Raw genomic sequence first — 27244 nt, 5'->3', positions numbered from 1 at the left:
GTGCCTTAATATTATGTATTTGGAACTACCAATTACAGAAAGATTCAATGAAAACAATATAGATGCAATTGATACCATTATGACAATATGTAAAAAAAATGTTTAGGGGTCTTAGTTAAATGTATTAAATCTGTGTGTATGCGTAAATGAATCAAACACCAATTTTTTAATGATGACAATTTATTGGACTGGCCCAAACAAACAGTGACACAACATCTACTGCAACACAACCTTTGAGCCCACCTGCCTCATTGTGACATTCACGTAAACATGAATTGTGGAAGGCAAAAACTATACTATATATTTTTTCTTTATTATATATATATCTTTAGGAAAACAAAAAAAAACAGTGCAGTGTGCTACACCTGGTGCCCTAAATATATAATTCTGGAACATCTTTGGGAACCTGTGGAAGGGAAAAATCGGTGATTACAAACAAGAGGGATTGATTTAATAGCTAGGACTTACAGTTCAATGCTTTTTGTTGTGTCAGTCATGAGAAATCAACACCTCGGTACTGTTGGACCTGAAACTAATGGAGGTTAAATGAGCCATTAAAAGAAGAGTTAGTATCTCAAAAGACAAAAAACAAACCTCTGTCCCAGTGTGAGGACGGATGCTCTTTGTCGTCCTGGTCGTCCTCGTCTCTGGGCCTCTGGTGTATTCCTTTCCTCGGAACGCTGGACTCTGTCAGTCAATCAATCAATGCGAGCAGACGGTAATCTTATGTGATTTACATCTCCAGCAGACAATAAAAAAAAAAAAAAAAGTGTGAGAATGTTTGAACCTTGTCGCTGCAGAGGAGCCGCTTGACGTCTTCTGGGAATCCCGCCGCCATCCGCCCACTTGCATTGCTCCGAGAAGCTGAGGCTCTCTGTGAGTGGTCACAACCGCCGTCAATTATATGATAGGAACTCAAAATTAAGCCCACCAGGCACCCCCCCCCCCAAACGCTCATGAGATACCATACACAATAAAACATCTAAGAAGACACACCCTGACATGTTCTGCACTGCAGCTCACCGCCAGTCATCTCCCCAGGCTTCCCGTCCGCCGAGTCCACCTTGCAAGAGTCATGACCCTCGTCAAGGTCAAGCGGCTCCACTGGGTCTTTGTGCTGGCTTCTCTTGTACCACGGCTTAGGTTGTCTCAGGGGGCCGCAGTGGGGCTTCCTGGGTGCCGATTGCTTCCTGAGCACCACTCGAACCGGCTGCTCACACCCTCTTCCGTACCTGCAGTCCTCCTCGGAGTCCGCAGCCTCGTCCCTGTACACTTTGTAACCTTTCCCGCGACTTCCCCCTTTGGGTAGACTTTTCCCGCAGCAGGCGCACATGAACCTCTTGGAACCAGGAAGCCACATGTCCTCCGTTGCGTTTTCAGGGGCGTGGTCGCTGCCGACGACTTCTGCTAGTCTTCTTCCTGAGTAGGTTTGTCTGGGGAAAAGATCCACATCCTCCAGATCTGTGGAGAACATCTCATCCCGGGATGAGAGCTCATCCAGAGACGGGCTGAGGACGCTCATGCGCTCGTGGGTGGTCTGCATGGAGAGGTGGTGGTAGAGGTATGGAGTAGTGGACGGAGGGAGTGGTGGTCCTGCTCCTGATGTGAAAACACTATCAAGAGGCAGCTTGAGAATCTGGTGGCCAGGATTTGCCGCTTTACCACCGCTTTGTGGTTCCTTGAGAACAGGCTGGCTGGAAGAAGATACGAGAGATGGTGACGGAGGCCCACTGGGATCCGTTCGCTTCATGAGGTCGCCGCCATCACATTTAGGAGATCTGTGATCAGCCACAGGAACATCTGACCGGATATCTGTGACCTCTGACTTCTCATGAGCGAGGAACGGGTCCAGCGGTGCCGGCTTCTCGGCATCAGAACCATCCTCGTGGACGGAGGAGCTATCAAGAGGAAGTTCCTCTTCCAGGCTCCCTGACCAGCACACCTGAGGACTCAGGATGTCCAAACTCCTACGGCTGGACTCGCCGTCGTACACCGCCGTGGTGGAGTCGCTGAAGACAACAGCCGGAGACTCCGAACATGTCGCATCAAGCGCCGTTGGCAAAATATCGGCATCACCTTTCTCTTCACCTTTCTTCTCCTCGGATGGAGAGAACATCCCGGAGGAGTGAGACGCCACACCCGAGTCCAGCTCTCTCTCCGCTCCCTGCAGCTCAGTGGCTCGGATCTTGTCCAGGCATTCAATGAGCTTGGTTATGGCGTCACTGGGGTCCGTTTGGACCTCGGAGGACGCCGTCTCTCGTCGTACGTGAGAGTGGTGATGCTGCGGGCGTGGCCCATCGTTCCAAGCGGGCGTGTAGAAGCGGGGCTCAAACATGCGCCTGTAATCCATGGGATACAACGGGGTGTGTGGGAAAACAAAGCCCGGATACGGCATGTACTGATAAGGAGCCATGCAGGGACGTCCAAAATTAAAACCTGGATTCATAACAAAAACAAATATGCAATTTGAGCTTTATGGATTTTACTTCTGACTTTATTTTTAAACATTTGGGCTAACTTGTTACCTCCAGGCAAACCATAGTGGTTGTACGGGTTGTTCAGCTGCCAGTGCTGATAAAGGTAGTAAGGCTGAGACGGTGGCTGCACGTAGAAAAAAGGCCTGGGGTGCTGAGTCCTCTGTTGTCCATTCCCACATGAATGTGGTGGCTTGCCTCCATCTTTAAGAAAAAAAAAGTATAACATGTTATACCCAAGCTCCACTTTTCATTCAGGCATACACATGAACAGCCTTACCGTCCATTTCTTCTTCCTTTTTTTTTTTACTCAACCCGTTCGAAATAAAACACAGCAGAAAGATGCACTCCAACAAATACACATCCCACGGCGGCGACCGACCTTCAAACTTCTTGACAACTCAGTTTCTCGTTAAACAAAGTGCGTCACTCTGAGTTAATTACTCCAATGGCGCACACCTGCGGCGATACCATCCTCAAACTCAAACATAATTCAATTGTGGCACAAAGCAAACGTAGCACGTTTTTTGTATGACAGATTAGGTTGCTTAACCAGTTTAAATTATACGACAATTAAGAAAATAATCGATAAATAATGTTATGTTGTTACCTTGCAGTGCTGTCATGCCACCTTGCGTCCACTAGAGGGCACTAGTTCTTTAATGATACTCCGTGGGTTGCACGCATGCGCAGGCTGGTCATTCGGCCTCCCACTCAGTGCTGAGTGCTGGGCTTTCAGGCGCTTAAGATGCACTGGAAGCTTGTTAGAGCGCCTCTCCTGAGTACAATTGTTTACTGTATGAACTCGCTTTTTGAAAAACAATTCCTCTTGGAAAGAGAAGCTTTCACTACGCATCGTCGCCTTGAGTCATTATCGAATTGCGGTAAGTAAGCAAGTTTGTTTTGGGAAAGCGGCTAGTATGGATTTAGCATAACTGTGTGGTTGTTGCTAGCTGGCAATCAGACTATGATCGGCTAACTGTATCTGAGTGTTGTCTATCTTGTCATTTAGTGACGCATTTTAAAGGTGATATAATTTTCGTTTGCAAATCAAGCCAATATGAATCGATCGCCATCTTTTGGAGCGAAGAGAGAGGCTAAAGCTGCTAACTCCCCATCGTGTTGCTAACGTTACTTGAGCCGCCTATGTAACATTGCATGGACGCGGACTGATTTAGATGCTCGATCAAAGACCGTCCTGAAATGTAAGCTTTACCGGGTTTTATTCGTGAATTGTGTGGTATTGCCGTGCTATTTGAGTAATATTTATGGGCTTTGCCTGGAAGACAGTGGTTTGTTTTGGTGAGAACTGGAGCGACGATTAAGAGCTAACCTAGCTAGCATCGTAAGGTTAAATTCAAACGCGATACACCGATGCCACAAAGCAACACGTTTCCGTTGTAACACATAAAAATATTAATGTTAAATATGACCATCCGGTGTTTCCGGCGCAAGGACAATGTTGCCATCATGCCGTGAGAGGGATGTCATGTAATCACCATGTAACCGAGCTAGTAGCATTAGCATGACACCACACCTCGTAGGCGAAATTAACGGTTTGTTTTCTGCCTTTAAACGTCTCACCCCGGTGTCTGCTTCGGCGTGGCTAACTGAGGTTAGCTGTCAACCGACAAGAAGCGAAGCTAGTCATCGGCAATCATAAATAGAGGTGAAGAGTGTTGCTCGGTACGATTAAATGCATTAATTATAATTAAAAAAATGTATATAGAGTTTTTTTTTATTTCAGGCTGTGAATTTCCCTTGGGAGATGACAAAAGTATCGATCTAAATGATTCGTCACTCCGATACGCTAGGGGGCGATTGAGAGCTTTTCAGTTCGTTTAATTATGTGGGTAGAGGAAGAGTTCCACTATAGCGCAGGGAATGTTTTTTTAATGATCTTTTCCGCTGTTATTGTTGTCTACTTATCACTGATTAATGCTTTACACATTAACAGTGATCCTCCACAGAGCCTGCGTTATGGCTAGAAAGCCCACTTTGATGATTGATGGCTCTAATTTAAGGTGTTATATGTACATATATTTAAAAAAGCTGATGCCATAATAATAATAATAATAATAATAATAACACAGTGGAGTGTGTGACTCATCCCCGCTCTGCTTGTTGTCTCCTGTCCTCTCCAGGCTGACGTAGGAGCATTGTGACAGTTGTCCCACTCTCCTCCCTCTACCTCTGGCCCCCCCCAGTGCCTCGCTGCATGACCGCCGACCACCACTCGTCAACGCGGAGCTACGGGGCTGGCGGGAAACGGCCCCGACCTCGCCCAGGATTCCTCTCTCTGGACTCCTGCCACAAGCGTCTCCCCTTGGCTGTCACTTCCTCACTCGGGAGCAGCTGACCATCCAGCGCCTCCACTTGGACCAGTGGAGGTGTCGGAAGCTCCCCCTTCCCCTCCCCCACCTACCTTCTTCTCCTCCATCCTCAAAAAAAAAATACATAAAGAGTTTTTTTTCTTCCTGGTGTGATTGAGCCCGGTTCTGCCGGCCACGTGACCTGTCAAAACTGGGGCGCGATTCATGTGATGCGACAATGTCGGATCTGGGCGAGCGCAGGCCGGTCAACACGGACTATGCTGTCTCCCTGCTGGAGCAGCTCAAGTTCTTCTACGAGCAGAAGCTATTGACTGACGTGGTGCTGCTGGTGGAGGACACGGAGTTCCCGTGTCACAAGATGGTTCTGGCCACTTGTAGCTCTTACTTCAGGTGAGTCGGAAAACGCCATTTTGTTTTCAGTGCCACAGCTGGTATGAATAATGGACAATCATGTTGCATGGACACGCCTCCTGCAGTTACAATGAATAATGCATCGTGTGCTATAGAGACAGCCTATACGTGCAGGATGGAAAAAAAAAAGAGGGAGGGGGTGCAGATGGTGTTTCCTTAAAACAAGACCATTCAACTAAATTGTTCTGGGGGGCCTCATTTTCAGAAAAGCCAAGGACAGGGTAGAGCGGACCTCTCGTCACTGTTTTATGTATAACTGGGGGGCGGGACTTAGGCCTGGGGCACCAGTAGGGCATCCTTGCCTTAAAATCTCAATGGCAGTTGGTCGTGGATATTGACATGTGAAGTGGTGTGTAACCTGGAGTTGTACACGCCATGCCCCCGAGGCCTCATTTGTACGCACAATGTGTGTGTGTGTGTGTGTGTGCGTGTGCGTGTGTTGACAGCCTGAGCTCTGGGAAGAGTCCATCTGCACACAAGTACCGCTGCATTCTAACACGATGTCAACCTCTTTGCCTCACCCCCCCCTCCTTTCCTCCGCTCACACCGCATTCCAAGAAACTACCCCCCCACCCCACTGTCCCATGCACTTGTTATCTGGTGTGAACATGTGAGGCATTTCCCCTTCAGGGTTCAGAGGTGTCGCGCCGCTTCCTCTTTAAATGCCATTCCGTCCCCCTCACTTCCCGCTGCACACACCACCCTCCCACCAAGCACCGCAAACCTCTCCCCTCTGCCACCCCCACACCTCACATGCCTCGCCTTGGGCGGGGGGTGGGGTGGGGTGCTGTTGTCAACGAAAGTCTGGTCACGTAGGTCCCACTGAGAGATGGAGAGGAGGGCCAGGAGGGAAGAAAAAAAATAGGGAAGGGGTGGTGCAGGCCTGCAGGGTTGCGTAATGCAGCATGGCAGGTTTACCCCCGATCCCACCCACCCCCCCACCCACCAATTGGCTTGAGTGGAGAAACTATTGATGAATCATTTACGAGCTCTGCATGAATGCAACACGTGAATTTGGTCCCCATTCAGGTTATTTCATTGAAACGTTCATGTTGCTGCATCTGACAATGACTTCCTGTTAACTGGCGTGGTCCTCCCAGGGCGATGTTCATGAGCGGGCTGAGCGAGAGCAAGCAGACGCACGTGCACCTGAGGAACGTGGACGCGCCCACGCTGCAGATCATCATCACGTACGCCTACACGGGCCACCTGGCCATCAGCGACAGCAACGTTGAGCTGCTCTACGAGACCGCTTGCTTCTTGCAGGTCAGGCGAACGCCGTATTTCATCCCGGGAGTCGCATTTTGTCAACACTGAGTGCGTTACTGTGCTTCCCGTGCAGGTGGAGGACGTCTTGCTGCAGTGCCGAGACTACCTCGTGAAGAAGATCAACCCGGAGAACTGTGTCCGAATGTTGAGCATCGGCGACCTGTTCAGCTGCAGCGAGCTGAAGCAGAGCGCCAAGCGCATGGTGGAGCACAAGTTCCCCACCGTGTACCGACAGGACGCCTTCCTGCAGCTCTCCCACGAGCTCCTCATCGACGTCCTGAGCAGCGATAACCTCAACGTGGAGAAGGAGGAGACGGTGCGTGAAGCTGCCATGCTGTGGCTGGAGTACAACATGGAGGCGCGCTCGCAGCACCTGTCCTCCGTGCTCAGTCAGATCCGCATAGATGCGCTCTCCGAGGTGACGCAGCGGGCCTGGTTCCAGGGCCTGCCCCCCAATGACAAATCTGTAGTGGTGCAGGGCCTTTACAAGTCCATGCCCAAGTTCTTCAAGCCCCGCCTGGGAATGACCAAGGAGGAGATGCTCATCTTCATCGAGGCCTTGTCCGAGCCACAGGAGGAGGTCCGCGTCTTGTCCACGTCCGTGCCCACCACCGTGGTGTGCTACAGCCCGCAAGCCGAGAAAGTCTACAAACTCTGCAACCCCCCCGGAGACTTGCAGAAAGTGGGGGCCCTGGTCACCCCGGACAACGACGTCTTCATCGCCGGTGGACAGATCGCCCTCAAGAACTCCATCAGCAACCTCGGCATGGCGGGCTTCCGCTCGGTGGACAGCTTTTTCTGGTTTGACGCGCAACAGAACTCCTGGGTGGCCAAGACCCCCATGCTGTGCGCCCGCATCAAGCCCTCGCTGGTCTACTGCGATGGCTACATCTATGCAATCGGCGGCGATAACGTCGGCGGGGAGCTCAACAAGCGCACAGTGGAGCGCTACGACTGTGAGAAGGACGAGTGGAGCATGATGAGCCCGCTGCCTTTCGCCTGGAACTGGTGCACGTCCGTGGTGGTGCACGACCGCATCTACGTGATGACGCACGACATCATGTACTGCTACTTCTCCCGCGTCGACGCCTGGGTGGAGATGGCCATGCGCAAAACCAGCCGCTGTTTCGCCTCCGCCGCCGCCTTCGGAGACCTCATCTTCTACATCGGCGGCCTCCACGTGGTCAGCAACTCGGGCATCCGCTTGCCCACGAGCACCATCGACGGCCCATCCGTCACAGTGGAGATCTACGACCTCAACAAGAACGAGTGGCGCCCGGCCGCCAACATCCCCGCCAAGCGCTACTCGGACCCTTGCGTGCGCGCCGTCGTGCTGCTCAATTCTCTGTGCATCTTCATGCGTGAGACTCACATGAACGAGCGTGCAAAGTACGCCATCTACCAGTACGACGTGGAGCTGGACCGCTGGTGCCTGCGACAGCCCGTGTCGGAGCGAGTGCTCTGGGATCTGGGCAAGGACTTCCGCTGCGCCGTGGGCAAGCTGTACCCCTCCTGCCTGGAGGAGTCTCCGTGGAAACCGCCCACCTACCTCTTCTCCCCCGACGGAGCCGAGGAGTTCCAGATAGACGGGGAGCTTGTGTCTCTCCCTCACGTATGGCTCTGAAAGACCCCACCCCAGCCCCCGGGGAAGGTGGGACTCCACCTCATAGACGATGCAGCCAACACGCGTTAAAAACATTCAACGACGTAGTAGTCTTGCTAATTTTGTTTTCTGACATCTGAGAGTCGCTCTGGACGTGATGACGCACTTAACTTGCCCCCCCCCCCCCTCCTTCTGTCCTTTTTTAAAGGCTAGTCGTCTTCTTAGAAATGCAGCACATCATTGGATGGATCCGCTCCTTCATAGTTACCTTTCAAGCCTGGGCGGGTGGACGAGGGGACCCTCCCACCGAGTTAAATCATGCATCCAATTCCTCCAACAAATCGGACTCGCATATTTTTAGTCCAAAAAAAAAGGTCGTTCAGAGCGGGGGGGCTGGGTGGTTTGTTTGTTTTTTTTCTGTTAGGGTGTTTTTGTTATTTTTTGTTTTTTTTAGGGGAGTTCGAGGGTGACTGCAGGTTCGGTCGCTTGCCACCTCGCCACCTCCACAGGCCACGCCCTCCCACTACCCCCCCCCGCTCAGGCCTTCCACACAACCAGCAGTTCCACCTCACGCCGTGAGTCACATGATGGTCGCAAACACACACCTCCACTATCAGTTTTTTTATTTCCAAGCTGCTGAAATATATATTATATATATATATATATGATAAAAATATCTATTTTTCATATGTTAAAACACGTGTTCTAGTGTGGGTAAAATAACCAGGTCTATTTTGTATTAGTCTTTTTTTTGTTTAGGTTTTTTTTTTATTTTTAATTTAATATCAGACATTACTGTAGTGTGACTGTGGCTAGAAATCCATTCTCCCATCCCAGTAACATTTCCTGGAGTGAATAACAAGGAACCTGATTGGTTGCAAAGGGAGGGGGCTGGCCCAGGGCTGTTGTCTTGGAAACGGCTCCTAGCAACCACTAGCAGTAGTACGGGAACCTAGTAGGGAACCTTCAACCGTGAGCACAGGTGCTTCACGGGGAACATTTCGAGCATGTTTGGCTGCATTATATTCCTTCGGCACTGTATTTGGAATGAACATTAATTTATTAAAAAAAACGTACCAGAAACATTCTTGGAAAAACTGACAATTCTTTTCCCCGAAAGGAATAAAAGCTTTGGTATAGTTTTTATTTTCAATACATCAATATAGCATCTTGCAGTCTCCTCAATAACATTACAAGCATCTGTCAGGAAAAATAGTCTGATCATTTCTTAAATACAAAATTAAAATATATCAGAGGAATAGAAAAAGAAAAACATTCAAATAAGAAATGAGACAGCAGGAAGTTGGGGGGGAAGTGATGCACATGTGACATGCTTCTCATCCAGCATAGTGTGAATAGGAATTTAAACAAAAAAAAAACACTTTACAAGCTAAAACATTACAGTTAAAATTTCCACTGTGGGGAAGTAAAAGGCTGCAAACATCAGGACTGTTCCAGTGTCCAGACAAAACACAAATATATGTATATATATATATATATGATTTATGACGTTTTACACAACAAATGAATACAATGAAATATTTTTGCTCTGTACAAAAAGGCCAAACATGCAACCTGGCTTTGTCAGTTTGTAGGTTTGATTGCACAAATATGGATGTCATAACACTGTGGCTATTTTAGTAGTAGCAGTGAAGTGGAATATACCTGATAGAATGTTTGAATAAAATAAATGGGTCTTTTAAAAATATTAATATTTATTATAATTTATATTATATATATAAAAATATGCAGTTTTTCTGTCCTTAAGTCAATTGTTAGCATGCCAAGCTAACATGGAATACTATAATATGACTATAACCTGCTGTTAAATTTAGTTGTTTGTGCAAATGGGTCTTTTAAAAATATTAATATTTATTATAATTTATATTATATATATAAAAATATGCAGTTTTTCTGTCCTTAAGTCAATTGTTAGCATGCCAAGCTAACATGGAATACTATAATATGACTATAACCTGCTGTTAAATTTAGTTGTTTGTGCAAATGGGTCTTTTAAAAATATTAATATTTATTATAATTTATATTATATATATAAAAATATGCAGTTTTTCTGTCCTTAAGTCAATTATTAGCATGCCAAGCTAACATGGAATACTATAATATGACTATAAGCTGCTGTTAAATTTAGTTGTTTGTGCTGTTACCAAGGTAACCACAATGTTATGACTCCAGCAAGCTTGTTGGACCAAAATGGGGGTCGGGTTGCAAAGCATCTTTTAAAGTCTCACAGGAAGTACTCGTCGCTGCCACCTTTCCTGTCAGGAGGTGGACTAGCTGATGTGTGTGTGTGTGGGGGGGGGGACCAACCTCTACCACCACCCTTCCCTTCATGACGCCGGATTTAGGGTAGCTTAGCCCACTCTCACAGCCACGGTCAGGGTCAGGGTTTGACCTCTGTGGCGGGTTCGGGATCGCCCGCCTGGGACACTGCTGCGGGCTGGGCCAGAGTGGAGAACCAGGAGGACATGGCCGATTTGGCGCTGGTTAAGGCTCCGCCCACGGACTGACCTAACGGGATAAGACGGGAGACACCCCATGTATGATGTATGTATGTGCTTTTACATTAACAGCAGGGGGGGCCCCCTAGTGGCTGAAATGCATAGCTACCACTAACCCACTACATTATTTCTATTGATTTAGACGTATCCTTACCCACGGCCCTGCTGGTCTGCACGACGCTCCTGCTGGTGGTCATCATGGCGTTCCCGAGCTTCTTCCCTCGCTCGCTGTTGTTCACCGAGCTGCGGCGGGTAGCATGAAACAAAGGTGAGAAATAGCATCACTACATCACATCAGGCTAATTAAATAAAACTATGTTCCCGTTTGCCTTGTCGAGACTGCGGCACGTTTACGGTGCACGCCTGTCAATCAAACACATTTCCCAATGAAATAATCTCATGTTTAATCCGTTCCTTATTCCTAACATGGCAGTGAAGCTCACACTTTTATATATTGCCTTTGCTTTACTTATAAATGATTTAGTTAGGTTTAATGGCATAATGGGGGTGTGTGTGTGTGTGTGTGAGATTTTACAATGCCACCTGAACACACCATAAAACGAGTCGTATATGAGCGTGTGTAACACTAGAAGCTTCCAGCTGTGCTCGGAGTCACGTTTCATCCACACTTCCAGGAAGGTAAGTGGAGATTGGGAAGTTGAGAAGTCACTAGGGGGGGTTGTGTGTGTGTGTGTGTGTGTGTGTTTTTTTTTTTTTAAAGAATGAAACTAGCTCATAATTAATGACTTTAACCATGACGTTACCGCTGACCCTTGAGTACATTTTAATGAGGTGATAAATTCCTTACTTGTTGTTCATAAATGAGCACGGCTCATTGTGTGGCTTTAATAGTTCGCTATTTAATTAACATTAAATTGTGTTTGCGTTTAAATAACGAATATACACTTAACTAAGAAGTACATATTTCCGATTAACAACACTAGAGGGCGCCAATACAACTTATTGTCAGTTGGTTTTATAGCTTGAAAAGGACTCACTGAGACAGGCGCAGTTTCACGTCAGCCACGCTGTACTGTCCCTGGAAAGGATGTCTGTGGGAGAGAACAGGAGCGTACGTCATCGGCAGGAAGACGCCATGTTTATGGTTAGAAGACTGCAGAAGGCGATGGTACCCCGGGGTGATGGCGGCCATGGCCGGGTGCACGTTGCTGTGCCAGAGGCGGTAGTTGTGTGTGATCTTCCAGGCTGTCACGAAGGGTGCGCCGTAATCCGCCAGTAGCCTCTCGTTATCTGAGATTTACAAAATAATAATTCTAATGAGGTGACCTAACAAGCAGTCTAGATTTATTGCAAATGTTGATTTGAAATCAGAGCGCGTCAACGTCAAGCTAGCAGCAGGAGTGCGAGAAACAGTAGTCAAAGATCCTGTATATGACAGGAGTAGTGTGTTTTTAAGATCCAAGTACGCGGACTACAATACCCTGCTTCAAAAATAGACTCCTCCCACCTTGCTGCAAGGAGGACGCCAGCAGGGCGTGGATGTAGAGCGTGAACTGCGCCCGAATCCACTCATCCCCGCCCTCCCAGCCCGTCCCGTCCAGGAAGACATCGTCACGGTTCTCCGTCACATGTTTGACAAGGTAGTCGGCGAAGCGCAGGTCAGCCGTGGTCAAGCTGAGGATCTTGCGGAGCTCGGGGTCCTGGATGTGTACTGCGGCTTCCTCCACCTGTCATGGCGGCAAGGATCAGACAATAACGAAGAAGGGGAAACACTCAAGTTGAGAGTGATGGGCTTACTTCAATGATGGCGTCGCTGAGGTGCCTCTGCTGGCGGAAGAGGATGTTGGTGGCGCCGGCAACAAAGCCTCGCACCGTCACGTCCGACAGGAGGTGATGCTGCTGCAGCGCCATGTAGGGCAAACACAAATAACCCTGGAAGCAAAGCCACCCAAGGTTTACAACTGGCGCCTGGAAAAACATCATCGATATTATCAGCAGCGGCTTAGCTAACTTTGGTGAAGATGGCGAGCGGCAGCCCGTACTGGTCCTCCTCCAGACCCGACATCAGCCCCTGCGTGACCCCTCCCTGGCCGCTGATGGGCTGCACCGTGATAGGCGTAGTCGGCTTGGACTCAAATGCGTCCGGCATCCCTGACACCGCCGCCGCCTCCTTCCCCTCATCCACCCGCTCCTTGGGCCCCTCCTCCAACACGCTTGGGTCCAGAGTCTCCCAATCGCTCTCGGAGGACTCTGGGGACGTGCGGGAGGGCGGTTTCAAGTGGTTGTCATCCCCGCTGGCGCCGTTCCTCGCTGGCATGGACGCAGGTGCGACGTCGCTGGCGGACACGGACACAAACTCCTCGGTCAGCAGGTCCTCGGATGTGCTGCTCTTGGGTCTGTAGTGAGACGAGTCCACCAGGCCGTGCTCCAGCACACCTGGACACGACAAAAATGTGAGTCCAGGGACGATTCATCTGCGTCCCACATTAAGTGACCCACCAGGGAACAGGGACAAAACGGTCATCAGTGTTCCAACTAGTCTGCTGACGGGGGACACGTAGAAGAGAACCTGCGAAGGCGGCGAGTCATTAGTCACAAAATGAAGACAAGTCAAAAATGTGTGAGCGTTTGATTGACACCTTCTTCTCCAGCAGGATGAGCTTGAAGAGGATGAGGACCTGTAAAGACAGCAGACAATCAGCGTTTCATCCATCCATGAGATTGGAAGTCCTCTCCTACCTTGTGTCTAAAGTGCAGGATCAAATCTCGCGGGGACAAGCCTGCAGAGATAGAAAACATCAACAACAAGGAGACAACAAGAAGGACGCCGAGGAGGTCCTACCAAGGAACACCTGCGAGCCATCCAGAGCCGAACCCCTCAGGGAGCCGTTCATGTGCTCGTACAGCTCCTACACAACCAGATGGAGGTGAGCGACGTGCGAGGACAGAAAGGCGAATCGGATCGGTCTCACCTTCAGGATGGAGATCTGCGAGAAGTCTTTCTCCTCAAAGTAAGCGTGCGTGATGAGCTGCAGCTTGGCTTGGAGGAGACCGAACAGAGGCTGCACAGAGACCAATCAATCAATCAATCAGGTTCATGACACATGTTGGACAAGTCTACGCTTCCAAATTTGTGGAAGGCCTTTTCTTTTCTTTCTTTTCTGTTCCATTCAAAAACAAACAAAGTCTGATTGGTTCTGGTCCGACTCACCACACGACTCAGAACGCACACGCTCTTCTGCACCGTCTCCCGCGTCACGTCCGCCTGTCGGACCTTCAAAGCCTGCAAAGCGGAGTAGAAGTGACGTCCATCGATCCATTAAAAGGTTTCACATCTCCACGGCAACCGAAGCAAATGAGGAGAACCGACCTTTGCCTCGATCTGCCGGTAGCAGGAGACGCCGTACACGCACTTGGTGTCTCCGCTGAGGGGGGGCAGGTGGAAGTAGACGGTGTCTGCGGGGGGGGGGATAGTGACAGCGTGTTTTTCATTAAAAGGCGTCTAGTCAGTTACCTTCACTTTGTATTTAAAGGGAGTCACAAATTTAAAATTCTCCACCAGAGGGCACTGTTTCGCTCTATTGTGTTTTGTTGTTTTTACTATACTGAATAGAGAACAGTGATAAACAAATGTATTTAATGTGTATTTTTAAAAATTGTGTACAAATAAGCCTCTTATTGTTGCCATATGTTTTTTTAAGCAAATAAACAAATACAAAAGTTTGAAAAAAAATCAATGTAATACATTTAAAGGTGTCTCACCTTCCTGGTAGTTGTGAGCGCCGTCGGGAAGAGCCAGGAAAGGGAGGTACTTCCACTCCTCGGGCAATATGTTGCTGTCGTGAGCTTCCTGCGGCATCAGCGGAGGGTAGGAAAACTCCACCTTGAAGAAGACGAAAGAATATTTGAGGTAACCAAATCTGAATCACAATTTTCTTGCATATCCAGTGCAGCTAACTTGTCATTTACAAATAAGTCAAGCTTTTTTTCCCTAGATGTTTTTGTGTAGCCCCACTTAGCAGAAGTGGGAGTTTGTTCACCTCCTGCCAGAGCACCACATGTGCAGCAGACAAGGTGTAAGAGGAGGACGGGTCCATGAAAAAATGTGATAGCCGACAGGGGGTCACTGACTACCATATCGCATGGCCTCCAGCAAGTCAGCTGGGACATCAAGTCTATTTTTTTTTTGTTTCCAGGTGAAAAGCAGAGGCCACCAAAGATGTGTTGCATGCTTTCCCTTTTGTCATGCTGGAGGCAAAGTGCCACATAGCATGCATAACAGGTTTACCGTGTGAATCAAGGCACAATCAGCATTTCTGATTGTACCAACAACAATGCAGGTGATCTAGATTCCCTGTGAATAAACACAGGTTTCCAGTGCTTTGATAAAAGCGCCATGTTTCTTTCTTTGCATGAGAAAGAATTCAGAATGCCCAAATTCAGAGTAAACAGTGCATGAGGCAACACAAAAGCAGTGCACACCAAAGTGATGACATGAGGCTCAGATTGTGACGCTCCAGTGCATCCAAACAGGAAACATTGATGTTAGTAAATGTTGCTGGTCAGCTGGAAAGATGCGCAGGACGTCTTACGTAACCGCCGCAAAAACAGCTGATGCACCACCAGAACAACATTATCATCAACAAGCACTGAGTCTTGCCTCCATATACGCAACATGAAGCAGTTAGCATGTTGTTAGCAAGCTAAGCAGGAGCTTTGCGGACCTGGCATCCCTTCTTGTGGTGAAACCCGACCACCACGATGTGGAGCACCGGTCCTCGTTGCTCGTCCATGTCCCCGCTCCACCGCCTCCCCCGGAGGTTATTGCGATCCCGGGGTGTTTTGGAATTTGGTGCCCGGATATAAAGAAAACGACAAGCCGCTGTTTGGTCCTCCGTATCGCTCTCAGTTGACAGACCAACAGAAACAACTGCGTTTCACTTCCGCTTAGAGCGAGGAAGTAGACCACAGTGAGAGAAGTCACTGCGGTGCACTTCCGGTTTCACACCACGCTCGACTTATATAAATCTATGTGGAATTAAATTAACCGGGAAAGACGATTCTAGCTCTAGTAGTGAGTGCGTAGCTAATACGTTACAAAAAGTTTCTTTGATGTTGCTCAAATTAGTTATATTAATGACCTCCTCCGCCATCTAGTCAGCCAAACAGGGAACTATCTTGTTTTGTGTTGAGTGTTCCGTGCACTCTTTGTTCAAGTCGTATCGAATACGTCACTGCCAAAAGAAACAGCCGAATCACGTGAAACACATCGAGTTAAATTGTTCTCTTATATTTCATTTAATAATATTACTCCGAATAATAATACAGTTATATTGAAATGGTATTCAACACTTAGAGTTGCGACAGTCGTTGACAGAAAATCGTTGGTCGATTGATTTCGCCTTCGCTCTTCTTGAATCGATTGCTTCTGTCTGCGTACATCAACATGGCGGTTACACAGGCTACCAACCCCTCACAGTTGCTCCCTTTGGGTTTGTACTGCATTTAATATATTGTGTAACACTGCTGTGACTTAGAAATGATGCTAAAAGTCGCTGAGGTGACAAGAAAATAATAATATCAATTTATTTTTTTAGCGAGCTAGCTAGCTAGCTAATGTAAACGTCGTTCCTCGTACGCGTGCTTTAAGGCGGAAAAATCAAATGCTACATTTTTAACGGAAATGGCCACGAATGGATGCTGATTAACGCTAATTGATGTAATTAAACTCAATAGAAACAACATAACTGAGGTATAATTGTCTTACGTGAAGCACTGGATGAAGTGCAGGACTAGACGTGTCTAACATTATGATTAATATGCCACAACAATATTTACACTATAGTACTGCAAAATTATATTGACTGGGTTATGTTGGTAGACCTAAATTTGTTGTTGAATGGTTTTCAAACGCCTTTAACACCTTAATATTACTGATATTGTTACTAAATACTAACCTTGCTTAATATAGTATACTGTTTTTATGATAATTTCTTTTGTTCTTCAGAGCTTGTGGACAAATGCATCGGTTCTCGAATCCACATCGTCATGAAGACAGACAAAGAAATTGTCGGCACTTTGCTGGGCTTCGATGACTTTGTCAGTATCCTTAAAAGGGAACAATGTCTACTATTATTGTTGGTTTCTTTACATGGTAGTTGTCCTTTACATTGTGTCTTTCAGATATGGTCTTAGAGGACGTGACAGAATTGTAAGTAGACGTCTATCGCTGCTTTATGTTGTCTTGTTCTGCTAATTAAATCCTTTTATAAAATATGTTTTAGTGAAATAACGCCAGAGGGTCGCAGGATAACTAAGCTGGACCAGATTCTGCTCAACGGCAACAACATCACCATGGTAACTGAGTAATTTGAGTCGTAAAACAGGTTGACGAAAGAGGAATACAAATTATTTTCCTGTCTCCTGTGCAGCTCATTCCAGGTGGAGAAGGCCCAGAAGTTTAGCACCTGGACCTTAATGAGTTCTTTTGGGGGTTTTTTCAGTTTGTTAGTGAAATCTATTTTTTTCTAAGTGTGATATGAAGCACACATAACCTTTTGTTACAAATAAATGGCACAAATTGACAAAAGAGTTGTATTTATTGATGTGTTAGTGTTTTCTGCACTGCTTGAATCTGATTTGGCGGAACTACAAGCTGCAGAGGAATGGAGCAAGTTGGACTGCTTTCAGTACATGGATGGCTTCTCCTCGCCTTTGGGGTTGGTCACCTTCTCCATGTTTTTGTGCACCATATCGTAGAGTTCCACCTGCATGATGCAAAACGGTGAAACAACTCTTTTGATAATTGATGCTCTTAAGGTTTGACTGACTCACGTAAAATCCACGCAGGTCCAGGACAATAACTCTGATTTCAGAGTAGATGGCCACATCCTTCTCGTGGACGAGGGAGCGGTAGTCCATCTGGAAAGGAGAAGAGCTCAGCGCTTCTGAGGTACTATCACAAGATGTTGAAACTCACCACATGAGTGTCTTTGGATGCTTTGGCAACGGCGTCTCCCCTCTCAGAGAAGTACCTGAACGCCACATGAGGGAATTCACGTGAGTTCCAGCAAAACACAATAATTAGATGAAGTCAAAATAGGAGCTTACTTGTTGATGGTCGTCTGAAAACTGTCCACTTTTGTCTTCATTGCTGCGATTCGCTCCAAGATTTTCTCCTGTAAGGACAAATAAGCTGTTTTGTAACTTTCTCTCTCCAGTCTTCACTCCTCAACATGTGCAAACGTACCTGAATGGCGACGCCAAAGTCATTGCCGTCTTCTATTTTTGGAATGAGATGCTGAATCCAACAGGTGACCTGCATCCAGAAGAGGAAACGTTGAAGTGAGGAAGACCCGACCTGCTGATGCGTCCTTGACCATGACTCACAGCAATGATGGTCTCCCGCAGGCTGACGATCTCCGGTTTCAACCTCTCCACAAGTGCCACAATCTTCTCGTTGGCTTTGATGAAGCCACATTTGGGCTCTGAGGGAGAAAGGCAGCATTCGAGCTTCAGGATCGGATGTAGCGTTTTTAGGTACCCTTTGTGTTTACCTTTTGCAATTCACCTTACAAACTATATACAGAGTCACGGGTGGTGGTGGTGGTGTTTTGTTTTTTTCTAATATAACCCCAGCAGTATTTTTTAATAGACACAGAGAGGTGTTTAAACAGGAATACTTTACTTTTCTTCTTCTTCTTCTCCTCGTCATCCTCCGTCTCCATGTCCTGCCAGAAACACATTACACTGTCACATGGTCAACTGATCAAACAATTGTTTTTATTGTTTTACAAGCTGCAAAAAGTCACCTCGTCATCAGGGGAGGGAGGGTCGGGTATGGGGATGTCCAGTGGAGCCTTTAGCGAAGACATGTCTGTAACACTGAGGGCTGTATCCTGGCAATAGATCAATCCCAAACAAACATGGCAAGCGTGAACACACCCTATCTACTAGTAGATCATAATAAAGAGCCGGAATATGTTGCTGACCCCGAGTAGAGCATCCAGCTGGACAATCTTGGCGGGAATTTGCATGGAGAAGAGATTGTTTGCCTGGAAGAGAATGAATTTTGCAAGTCATTGCTCACTTGTTGAATAACAGCATGCAGCACAGTGATGCAACACAATACATAAGTTTCTATTTTTTATTTTATATTTTTAAATAGTTAAGATATTTGTCTTATTTTGAAAACAAACCTCATGATGCAAGGCCTGGCGGTATTTTTCCACCTGTAGATTATAAGGCACAAAATATGTTAAACCGCTGACTCATGTTTCATTTCACTTTCGTTTTCTTTGCATAGACGTGCTTTAAGTTGCTTCATCTGTAACTGAAAACTACTCTGGTTATTTATTCCACAAATTACTGTTCTAGTGATTTTAGAAACACTATGAAAGCAAGTCTGTTGTTTTCTTTCTTTGCTTTTAAGTAAGTCAAACCAAACTTACCAGAGCGGCACTTTCGCGGCTTATTTTCAACACGGAAGCTTTAGACATCTCCACCACCACGCGAGGATTTTTTTTTAAATTATTATTATCAAAACAAACCGAACTTACAAAAACACCAGTGCAGGAGTAAGGACGACGCGCGTCTCTCTTATATTTCCTTATTCAATTTTACTTTCGACTCTTGTCCTTGATGCACCTCCCACAACTGCCTGCTCGACTGACACGATTTCATCTAACTTACAGCTTCATCACAGACGTTCATTTCTGATACATACAAAAGAACACGGTTAATATAAGTATAATCTTAGGCATTAAGTCTGATATTCTTGAATATCTGACTTTTTAGCGTTTCGTAAATGATTTTACTTTGAAAATAACAAAACAGGAACTACAGGAAGGAGCCGTACTTCCGCCTTCATGCTGCCTTCAATGCCACAATATCAAATCCAGGTCAGGAAAACGACGTTAAACCCTCCTAAATGTTATCGTAATTTTGATTAAACGATGTCTTTTGGGACTCGGGCGACAGCATTTACAAGTTGGGTGTGTTGAAAGTGTAAATATCCAAAAGCTTTGGCGCTTCTTGTCGCACTAACTAACTCAAAAGTTTTGTTTTCAGGCTACAATGCACTCTGGCTACCTTTCGGTTTAAGCTAGTTTTGACTTGTGTGATGAAACCAATGCAAAACATGATGTTATTGATAGAATGTTATCAAGTTATTGTGACACGGTCGCAAATGTGTTGTTGTTCTCTTCTGGGTTGGACTTCCCCGGGTTGAAAAGTGAAACTTAAAACGAGTCCATGACAGTTCAAAGCTTGAGGAGATAGTCGCAGAAAACTACTCCCAAGTTTCAGTGTTGTTGCTGTTAAGTACAACGGAACTGTACACTTACCAAAGCTGTTCAATCTGTTAATAATGTTTTGCAGTGAGCAGCGACCTCCATTCACGCCAGGATGGAGGAAGTCAGGAGGAGAGGACAGGCCCTCCTTACCTCAGGCTTGGTCCAGGATGTGAAGGCTGAAGTCCAGAGGATGGCCAACTTTCCTCTGCCTCTGTCCCAGAAATACCATCACATCCAGGCAGAGACCATGCTGACGGAAAACATGGCTGGAAGAAACCAAGACGAGGTAAACATTTCACCCATTGTCGATCACAAGACACACAACCATTCACCCTTCATTTGTACCTCAGGTCTTGGAGTCATTGAGCAGACTGGTGAAGGCCTTGAGCATCTTGGAGAAGTACGGCTGCAACCTGACCAGCCCCGCTAGGCCCAGATACTGGCGCAGCGTCAAGCACAACAACCCGGTCTTCAAAACAACAGTGGATGCCATTCAGGTGAGCGGAACCCGAGGAGGTCTTCACTCCGGTGTCTTGAAAGTTTTTTTTTTTTTTTTCTCGTAGGGCGGCCGGCGAGTCCTCTTTCTTTACGGCTACACCAACCAGCAGCAAGACGGTCTTGGTTTCCCTGACGACGTCACAGAACCGGATCGGGAAAAAGTGGCCATGGTGACGCTGGAGGTTATGACTTTACGTTTGGAGTTGGACATGCTCATGAAGGTTTGGTGTTTTTTTTTTCCCTCAATGAGTACCTCATGTCAGTGCAATGAATACACTGTCATATTTATTGATCTATAGGGGACACATCCTCACCAGGAAGTCTTCAAAGACGTCGTCCCGTATGTCGTCCAACAGGTCCGCGCCACCCTTCGTATTGATTTCGACATCTACACAAGTTGCAACAGTTTTTCTTTTTTTGTGCCAGGGTACAATCGCAACGGATGTGGAGGTGATCCCGCCGGAAGAGAAGGAGCCTGCACCTAAGCCGCCACCACCGCCTGTGCTGCCTAAACCCAAACTAGATCTCGTACAACCTCAGAAAACGACATCGCGTGAGTTGCCCAAAAACACACTTTTTGCTACGTTTTTGGCTCTTTTGAATGTTTAGGTGGAATAGATAGTCATTGCACAATAACACAGCAAGGAAATTGCCAACTAAATGTCGTTGCCTGGCTCCCGTATAATAATAAATAATAAATAATAATGTGGGGAATAAATAGATGACATCAAATATGAACAATGTACAGCGTAAACAGTAATTTGTACAAATAATTTGGAATCTGTCCACAAGAGGGCGCTGCAGCTCTTTTTGAGTTCAGGTGTGCAGCAAAGAAACATGTTTTTCAGCGCTGAGCCTGCCATATCGAATAAGTCATTGTATCGTTTTTGTAACTTTTGGTGATTAAGGTTTGTCCTGACCTTGAATACTATTGTTGTTTTTTTGTAGCAAATCAGTGCAATCTGTGTGGAGGCTCAGCAGCCGTAGTTTGCCCCTCATGTGACAACCAGGCCTTTTGTGACGCGTGTGACGACCTCTTTCACCGCCACCCCGCAAGGACCAACCACAAGCGAGACAGCAGACTGAAAGCAACACAGGGTATGTGAAATTAGATTCCACGTGGTGACCTCGTCCTTTAAGGCATCTCTCCTGTTCTTCGTTTTTCCTAAAGATATGTGTACCATCTGTGGCGTGTCTCCCGTCCACGCTCAGTGCTCCACGTGTGTGCAGAGGTTGTGCGTGAAGTGCGACGGTCTCTTTCACTCGCACCCTGAGCGCAAAGGCCACAGCAGGACGTCGGTCACACTTGCCCAAAAAACAAGCAGGTGAGGTTTGCATTGTTGTTTTACAAAAGTCCTGCATCAAACTTAGCAATCTTTGTTTTGCGTTCAGCGTGTCGTCATCTACATGGGCTTGTGCCCACTGTGCCACAGTCAACAAGCCACTAGACACGCTCTGTGCCACTTGCAAACGGAGCCCCACGTCCCCCAATGCAGGTGAGACCACATTCTTTGTGTCAAGCGATGTCAGATGATGTGAGGGCGCTGTGGTCTCTGTGTCCGCAGAGTGGCGGTGTAAGAGCTGCACGGTCATCAACCAGGGAAGCAGCATCCTCTGTGAGGTGTGTGAGCGCCCCCGTCTGGCTCCTCGCCCTTCTGTCTCCCCTGTGCATTCAGGCCCGAGTTCTAGTTCCGGCACCAGAGTTCAGGTTGGTTTGTGGGTGCTCTGTGTTGGGACATTGGGACAAAAGAGGAGCTGTTGTTGACCTCAATATTATTATCAGTGGACCTGTCAGTTCTGCACCTTCGTCAACACCGAATCCACGGCGACATGCGAAATGTGCGGCTCTCCGGGTAAAGACCCGGGTGGACCACCACCGGTGTCATCACCAAAGACCTCGCCGTCAATGACGCATCAAGCGCCACCCGGTGTGAAGCCCCAGCCAAAGCCCAGAGTCAACTTGGAGCTGAAGAGGCAGGACCGCATGAAGGAAGATGGACTCAAGCTCATCCGCCAAATCAAAGTAGCCACCCATCACCTCCTAAAGGGTCTCATGAAGATGAGGACCTCATGAAGGTGAAGTGTAACGCACCCTCTCGTCCCGCAGGAGGCAGAGAAGCGAGGCATCAGCCCCGAGGAAGTGTACGCCGCCATACGTGTGTGCGACAGCAGCAGCACCGACCCGTACCATTGGCAGGCGTCAGAACTGCCCCACCTGCTGGACGAAATCTGCGCCATGGCCGCCTCTGTCCATGCAAGCACCTCTGGCACCACCGGGGACGGCATGAAGCTGTCACGAGCCGAGGCCAAGCTGGCCTGGCTGGCGACGGGGGGCGACACGGAGCGGGCGGCAAGACAGCTGCTGAGAGATAGACAAGTTAAGGTCTGGACCACCTTCAAACATTTTTTTAAAATATATTTTTATTGAGCAATACGTGCATCTATACATTTAATCATATATACAGTCGTCCCTCGCCACATTACTGTTCCAACTGTGGGTTCATTCTATTAATCAAATATAATAATATAATCAAATATATATCAATAATCATGCTGTTAGCCTAAATTAAAAATGATTTCAATTATCTCAGTACAGGCGCAATAATAATAATCATAATAATAACCAGGGCTACTGTTGCAGCCCGAATCCACTCAATGATAACAGTCCACTCTGAATCCCCCGACACTCCACACATTCTGTCCCCCACATCCACATTTTCTCTGATTACGTTGTTGGCTAATCCGAGTGTAAACGTGACTATAGGGCTGTTATATCATGTCGAGCGGGCTTTAATAATGTTAAAACCCACATACAGTATTATCCAATTCAATAATACAAACACTTATATACACTTAATATACAATAATTGTAGTTTTACAAGCAGAAACGATCTGAAAGGCGGATAAGTGATGAATTCTCTTTCAAAGTATTAACACAGAGTAACAGACACACTAATCTTCCCAGGGATCTTCCCAGGATTTCTTGTGCAGCAGTGAGCTGAGCATCTTGGAGTGGTAGCCTTGAAAGATAAGATAGAAATGTGGGAGGGATGTGCACCCTCAACAAAACATCTGTCTGAAATGTAAAAGCTTCCCAGAGGGAGGTTAGTCAAGACTACTCCTCTCCTTTCTCTGCCTGGAGAAACGCTACGTTGATGAGGTCGTTAAGGTCTATGGAGGAGTACCAAATACCAAACCCATGCGTTCATCCATTCATAGCATGTAGTACCTCACAAACAACAAAATGGTGGTGGTGTCTCCACAGATGAGGGAGCTCCACTCTTTGGGCTTCAGAGATGTGTCACAGTGCGAGGAGGCCCTGCGTCAGAGCGGCGGCGAGGTAAAGGGCGCCCTGTCCGTGCTGCAGCGTCCCCTCTTGGACCCCTTCCACAGGCGCATGTGGAGCGAGCAGCCCGAGCCGCCCATCGACCCCAAACACCCCGACAAAGAGGTTAGACGCGACTGTGCCTGGGAAAAATCCATCTTTTGTTTCATTCTCATGCCCTGTCATCCGCCCTCAACAGAGGATGTGCCGCCGTCTCCTGGCGCTCTATGACCTGCCCAGCTGGGGGCGCTGCGAGCTCACCCTGTCGCTGCTGCAGGAGCCCGGGGTGGCGTACACCTTGGAGGACGTGGTGCAAGCCGTGCGGGAGTCGCACGACCGCGACTTCATCAGGCGCATCCTCAACAACGAGTGTCCGTGCTGCCTCAGCATCTTCCCTCACAGCAAAGTCGGTATTATATTATGGGATGTCGTCCCGAAAGGCTCACGGAGTCTTAACGCAACATCTGTGCACAGATGCAGTCGTTGACTTCTTGTCAGTGCTCCGTGTGCCAGGAGTGCTTCACGCAGCACTTCACCATCACGGTGCGGGACAAACACATTCGGGACATGGTATGTCCCATCTGCCGCGAGCCGGACATCAACGACCCCGAGCAGCTGGACAGCTACTTCTCCACGCTGGACATCCAGGTGAGACCACTGACGCCAGGCACTGTGGACCACATATAAAACCGAGACCTTTGTCTACAGCTGAGGGAATGTTTGACTGCTGACGTCTATGAGCTCTTCCACAAAAAACTGACGGAGCACGCTCTGATGAAGGACCCCAAGTTCTTGTGGTGCTGCCACGTGAGTCACGTCAAGTTTTAACCAGAACCACATGTCCCTATTTCAGTCTCTTTTATATGTGTTAATGTTTTTAATGCAAGTATAGGCCGTTTAATTGTCTTCATGTCTAACTGTTTTCGTCTCAGTGCACGTCAGGCTTCATCAATGAAGGAGACCAGCTGAAGGTCACCTGTCTGTCTTGCTGCAAGAGTTTCTGCGCTCAGTGCAAGAAACCTGTGAGGCACAACGCAGACCTTGAGTTTTGTTTTTTTTTTCTTCGTTTAAGTGATTGACGTGGATGTTGACTTACGGTGTGTTGTCAGTGGGAGCCTCAACACCAGGATGTGTCCTGTGAGCAGTTCCAGCAGTGGAAGAGGGACAACGACCCGGAGTACCAGAGGCAAGGCCTGGCCGGCTACTTGAGAGACAACGGCATCAGTGAGTGTCAACATTGTCTTATATTCTTTCATGTTGCTACCAATACATCTTTTTTTTTTTACCCAAAAAACTCACTCGTGTTTTTTTTGTAACCAAAATTCTTACATTTTGTCTCAAAATCTTTCTTTTTTTTTACCTTGTCATCTTGTTTCCAGCCTGTCCTCACTGCCGCTTCCAGTACGCACTAACAAAAGGCGGCTGCATGCACTTCAGCTGCTTCCAGTGCAGGTACCAGTTCTGCAGCGGCTGCAACAATCCTTACTACAAAGTGGGTCCACCCGACAAACACTGTATACTTGATGTAGTACTACCAGTAGCATGAGCTAAAAAGGAGCCATCGGTGTGCAGATGTGTTGCAGGACGGAGCAGTGCAGCTACACGGGCCTTCACGCTCACCATCCTCGCGACTGCCTCTTCTACCTGCGAGACTGGGAGGCGGCCAGGCTGCAAGCGCTGCTACAAGTACGTACGGGTGGTCCCCGTTTTTTTTACGATGTTCCGTGTTCCGACATTTCATATTAACACTGTACAGAAAGAAAAACAGAACTAGTTAGGTGTGTCCGGCGGAAGAATACGTAGGCGGAGCAATCCCGGGTTGTATTGCGACACTGAGGAAGGACAGTGTTGCTTCTGTGCTTTTCAGTTAACACGTGAGTCACAATCTTCTGAGTGCCGTGCATGAAAGGAAAGCGAAAAGTGAAGTGAAATGAGACGTGAGAAAGAAGCTGAAATAAGTGAAGTGAAATAAGTAAGCCGTTCAAACTTAAAATATATATTTGAACATATGTGGTACAGTGATACCTAAACAGCGTAGTGGTCTTGTTATTGAGACTTGGTCCTGGTTTTTATTCGCTGGCTTTGATGTTTGTCATCTTGTTGCTGTGGTTCTGGTTGTCAGAGGAGCGGCGTGGACTTCAACACCGAGCCTTCTAACGGACAGCAGACAGGTAAGAGCAACCCTCCTCTTATCATATATGCTCACTGTCCCCATCCAGAGGAGAAAAGCGGTATTGCAGCGTTATGTTCAACTTCATGCAACCACTCACGCATCTGCAGATACGTGCGGCGTGATGGAGCAGAAAGACGAAGGAGGTCAGCAGATCGATTCGCCGTGTGGCGTCCAAACTCAACCGGGACGAGCCGGACTCTGCGAGTTAGTTTTTTGTTCGCTGGCGAATTGATTCTCACCTTGGCGGTCAACACGGTCTGTGATACGAGGCTGGGCTATTGTCGCCGTTTGCAGGAAGCACTACAGAGAGTACCTGGTGAGTCTGATTAACGCCCACTCCATAGACCCCGCCCCTCTCTACGACGCCCATGACCTGACCCGAGCTTGTGAGAGGTACCAGGTGGACATGCAGCGGGGAGAGGGCGAGGACGACAGCGCTTACCACGCTCGTCTGCTCAAGGTGAAACATGTGACGCCACGTTATGAGAAATATACTATTCCCTGAAATTCCCTGACTCATGGTGTTGCGGTAAAAATGGATCCTCTCTTACAGAAACTGATGGAAGTTCCCCTCGGTGAAAAGGTTCCCCGAAACAAATGAAGACGCCAAGCTGTACCTACAAGCTCGCTATCACACCCTTGTTCAGGTCCAACATTGATCTCGCAAGGAGATAAAGAAGCTGTTCTATCCTGTTACCTTCTATACCAGTGGTTCTCAAACTTAAAAATCTTTAGTACCGCAAGTACCAGCGTTGACTGTCACCGTTAGCTTGTTGGAACATGTGGCTTGGGCGTGTGAGGGGAATTGAACATGTAACATAGAAATGATATTTCACCAAAGGAACATTTTATATGAATTCTATTTTAGCACATATCCATCCATTTTCTATGCCGCTTGTGGGGGTATGCTGGAGCCTACCCTAGCTGACCTTAAGCGAGAGGCCTCCAGCCAATCACAGGCCACCTTAAGACAACAAATGGGTAATTTAGACTCTCCAGTTAACCTAATATGAATCTTTAATGTGGGAAGAAACCAAAGCACAACTGAGAAATCCCAGTTCTTCCCCATTACCCGGACTATGCGTCCAACATGCCACCATGCTGCTAGCAAAATTTTATAATAAATTTGTAAAATTATCTTATGTGTACATTATCCATTTTTGTATATTTTTTATTGGGGGAAAAAATGTCTAAATGGAGCCCGTGTATTACCATGGTACTTATACCACAGTTTGAGAATCACTGTTCTCTTCTATTGTGTGTGTGTATTATTTTTGTTGCTCCCTTTTACTTGAATGCTTAACTGTTTAATGTCCCGTTCATGCTGTTAGGTTTGCTACTGGTCAAGAGCAATAAACATTTACTCGCATTAACTAACAATTAAG

At 47.3% G+C, this 27244-nt stretch overlaps 6 protein-coding genes across 12 annotated transcripts; 3 read left to right on the top strand and 3 right to left on the bottom strand.

The window, feature by feature from the left end:
- Positions 1–182: 182 nt before the first annotated feature.
- Positions 183–3976, bottom strand: LOC131108961 (bucky ball-like). Of its 3 annotated transcripts, none has more exons than XM_058060438.1 (8): positions 3085–3976; positions 2755–2933; positions 2526–2678; positions 1024–2436; positions 788–874; positions 595–687; positions 469–532; positions 183–406 (listed from the first exon to the last, which is right to left on the bottom strand). In XM_058060438.1, exons 2-7 carry the CDS (start codon positions 2759–2761, stop codon positions 504–506), a joined length of 1782 nt encoding a protein of 593 aa, XP_057916421.1. In that variant the 5' UTR covers positions 2762–2933; positions 3085–3976; the 3' UTR covers positions 183–406; positions 469–503. The 3 variants fall into 3 exon arrangements, with proteins under 3 accessions (XP_057916421.1, XP_057916420.1, XP_057916419.1); XM_058060437.1 differs by having other exon boundaries at positions 469–526; positions 997–2436; positions 3085–3100; XM_058060436.1 differs by lacking the exon at positions 3085–3976 and having other exon boundaries at positions 184–406; positions 997–2436; positions 2755–2935.
- kbtbd2 (kelch repeat and BTB (POZ) domain containing 2) lies at positions 3158–9752 on the top strand. Its single transcript, XM_058060433.1, has 4 exons — positions 3158–3358; positions 4619–5197; positions 6319–6484; positions 6561–9752. The coding sequence occupies exons 2-4, from the start codon at positions 5025–5027 to the stop codon at positions 8109–8111; spliced, it is 1890 nt and encodes a 629-aa protein (XP_057916416.1). The 5' UTR covers positions 3158–3358; positions 4619–5024; the 3' UTR covers positions 8112–9752.
- Positions 9203–15538, bottom strand: avl9 (AVL9 homolog (S. cerevisiase)). Its single transcript, XM_058060435.1, has 16 exons — positions 15295–15538; positions 14333–14453; positions 13941–14026; positions 13782–13853; positions 13543–13632; positions 13413–13479; positions 13310–13350; positions 13210–13248; positions 13070–13139; positions 12582–13006; positions 12368–12502; positions 12078–12297; positions 11743–11860; positions 11608–11661; positions 10764–10852; positions 9203–10619 (listed from the first exon to the last, which is right to left on the bottom strand). The coding sequence occupies exons 1-16, from the start codon at positions 15361–15363 to the stop codon at positions 10492–10494; spliced, it is 1824 nt and encodes a 607-aa protein (XP_057916418.1). The 5' UTR covers positions 15364–15538; the 3' UTR covers positions 9203–10491.
- Positions 15539–15791: 253 nt separating this feature from the next.
- On the top strand, positions 15792–17166 carry lsm5 (LSM5 homolog, U6 small nuclear RNA and mRNA degradation associated). Of its 2 annotated transcripts, none has more exons than XM_058059456.1 (5): positions 15792–16062; positions 16578–16673; positions 16754–16781; positions 16855–16927; positions 17002–17166. In XM_058059456.1, the coding sequence occupies exons 1-5, from the start codon at positions 16017–16019 to the stop codon at positions 17032–17034; spliced, it is 276 nt and encodes a 91-aa protein (XP_057915439.1). In that variant the 5' UTR covers positions 15792–16016; the 3' UTR covers positions 17035–17166. The 2 variants fall into 2 exon arrangements, with proteins under 2 accessions (XP_057915439.1, XP_057915440.1); XM_058059457.1 differs by lacking the exon at positions 15792–16062 and adding an exon at positions 16075–16130.
- psme2 (proteasome activator subunit 2) lies at positions 17151–19386 on the bottom strand. The gene is made up of 11 exons (XM_058059453.1): positions 19021–19386; positions 18769–18801; positions 18562–18624; positions 18382–18468; positions 18258–18300; positions 17960–18057; positions 17820–17888; positions 17681–17748; positions 17550–17604; positions 17405–17491; positions 17151–17337 (listed from the first exon to the last, which is right to left on the bottom strand). The coding sequence occupies exons 1-11, from the start codon at positions 19066–19068 to the stop codon at positions 17257–17259; spliced, it is 732 nt and encodes a 243-aa protein (XP_057915436.1). The 5' UTR covers positions 19069–19386; the 3' UTR covers positions 17151–17256.
- LOC131108466 (E3 ubiquitin-protein ligase RNF31-like) lies at positions 18085–27239 on the top strand. Of its 4 annotated transcripts, none has more exons than XM_058059421.1 (24): positions 18085–18109; positions 19949–20149; positions 20214–20360; positions 20427–20582; positions 20661–20717; positions 20788–20914; positions 21310–21459; positions 21533–21686; positions 21754–21857; positions 21927–22069; positions 22145–22384; positions 22469–22744; positions 23627–23812; positions 23886–24092; positions 24161–24334; positions 24395–24493; positions 24619–24708; positions 24796–24910; positions 25066–25178; positions 25259–25372; positions 25809–25857; positions 25967–26063; positions 26154–26319; positions 26413–27239. In XM_058059421.1, exons 2-24 carry the CDS (start codon positions 19976–19978, stop codon positions 26458–26460), a joined length of 3186 nt encoding a protein of 1061 aa, XP_057915404.1. In that variant the 5' UTR covers positions 18085–18109; positions 19949–19975; the 3' UTR covers positions 26461–27239. The 4 variants fall into 4 exon arrangements, with proteins under 4 accessions (XP_057915404.1, XP_057915402.1, XP_057915403.1 ...); XM_058059419.1 differs by lacking the exon at positions 18085–18109 and adding an exon at positions 19231–19470; XM_058059420.1 differs by lacking the exon at positions 18085–18109 and adding an exon at positions 19475–19563.
- Positions 27240–27244: the final 5 nt, after the last annotated feature.

This window comes from Doryrhamphus excisus, chromosome 21 (assembly GCF_030265055.1).
Source record: "Doryrhamphus excisus isolate RoL2022-K1 chromosome 21, RoL_Dexc_1.0, whole genome shotgun sequence".
Taxonomy (NCBI): domain Eukaryota; kingdom Metazoa; phylum Chordata; class Actinopteri; order Syngnathiformes; family Syngnathidae; genus Doryrhamphus; species Doryrhamphus excisus.
This window is presented reverse-complemented; position numbering and strand designations above follow the sequence as displayed.

Bases quoted from the DNA above. Each gene is read 5' to 3' on its own strand.
- lsm5 (XM_058059456.1), top strand. From the start codon at position 16,017: ATGGCGGTTACACAGGCTACCAACCCCTCACAGTTGCTCCCTTTGG. The intron at 16,782-16,854 runs GTAAGTAGACGT...AATATGTTTTAG, and splicing joins TTAGAGGACGTGACAGAATT to TGAAATAACGCCAGAGGGTC. The intron at 16,928-17,001 runs GTAACTGAGTAA...TCTCCTGTGCAG, and splicing joins ACGGCAACAACATCACCATG to CTCATTCCAGGTGGAGAAGG.
- avl9 (XM_058060435.1), bottom strand. From the start codon at position 15,363: ATGGACGAGCAACGAGGACCGGTGCTCCACATCGTGGTGGTCGGGTTT. The intron at 13,249-13,309 runs GTAGGAGAGGAC...CTGTCTTTACAG, and splicing joins TCCTGCACTTTAGACACAAG to GTCCTCATCCTCTTCAAGCT. The intron at 13,140-13,209 runs GTGTCAATCAAA...CCGCCTTCGCAG, and splicing joins TCATCCTGCTGGAGAAGAAG to GTTCTCTTCTACGTGTCCCC.
- LOC131108961 (XM_058060436.1), bottom strand. The intron at 2,437-2,525 runs GTAACAAGTTAG...TTATGAATCCAG, and splicing joins CCACTATGGTTTGCCTGGAG to GTTTTAATTTTGGACGTCCC. The intron at 875-996 runs GTGTGTCTTCTT...GACCACTCACAG, and splicing joins GCAGTGCAGAACATGTCAGG to AGAGCCTCAGCTTCTCGGAG.
- kbtbd2 (XM_058060433.1), top strand. From the start codon at position 5,025: ATGTCGGATCTGGGCGAGCGCAGGCCGGTCAACACGGACTATGCTGTC. The intron at 5,198-6,318 runs GTGAGTCGGAAA...TGGTCCTCCCAG, and splicing joins ACTTGTAGCTCTTACTTCAG to GGCGATGTTCATGAGCGGGC. The intron at 6,485-6,560 runs GTCAGGCGAACG...CTTCCCGTGCAG, and splicing joins AGACCGCTTGCTTCTTGCAG to GTGGAGGACGTCTTGCTGCA.
- psme2 (XM_058059453.1), bottom strand. From the start codon at position 19,068: ATGTCTAAAGCTTCCGTGTTGAAAATAAGCCGCGAAAGTGCCGCTCTG. The intron at 18,469-18,561 runs GTCAGCAACATA...ATCTATTGCCAG, and splicing joins AGCTGGATGCTCTACTCGGG to GATACAGCCCTCAGTGTTAC. The intron at 18,058-18,257 runs GTAAAGTATTCC...TTTCTCCCTCAG, and splicing joins GGAGAAGAAGAAGAAGAAAA to AGCCCAAATGTGGCTTCATC.
- LOC131108466 (XM_058059421.1), top strand. From the start codon at position 19,976: ATGGAGGAAGTCAGGAGGAGAGGACAGGCCCTCCTTACCTCAGGCTTG. The intron at 20,150-20,213 runs GTAAACATTTCA...TTTGTACCTCAG, and splicing joins CTGGAAGAAACCAAGACGAG to GTCTTGGAGTCATTGAGCAG. The intron at 21,460-21,532 runs GTATGTGAAATT...TTTTTCCTAAAG, and splicing joins CAGACTGAAAGCAACACAGG to ATATGTGTACCATCTGTGGC.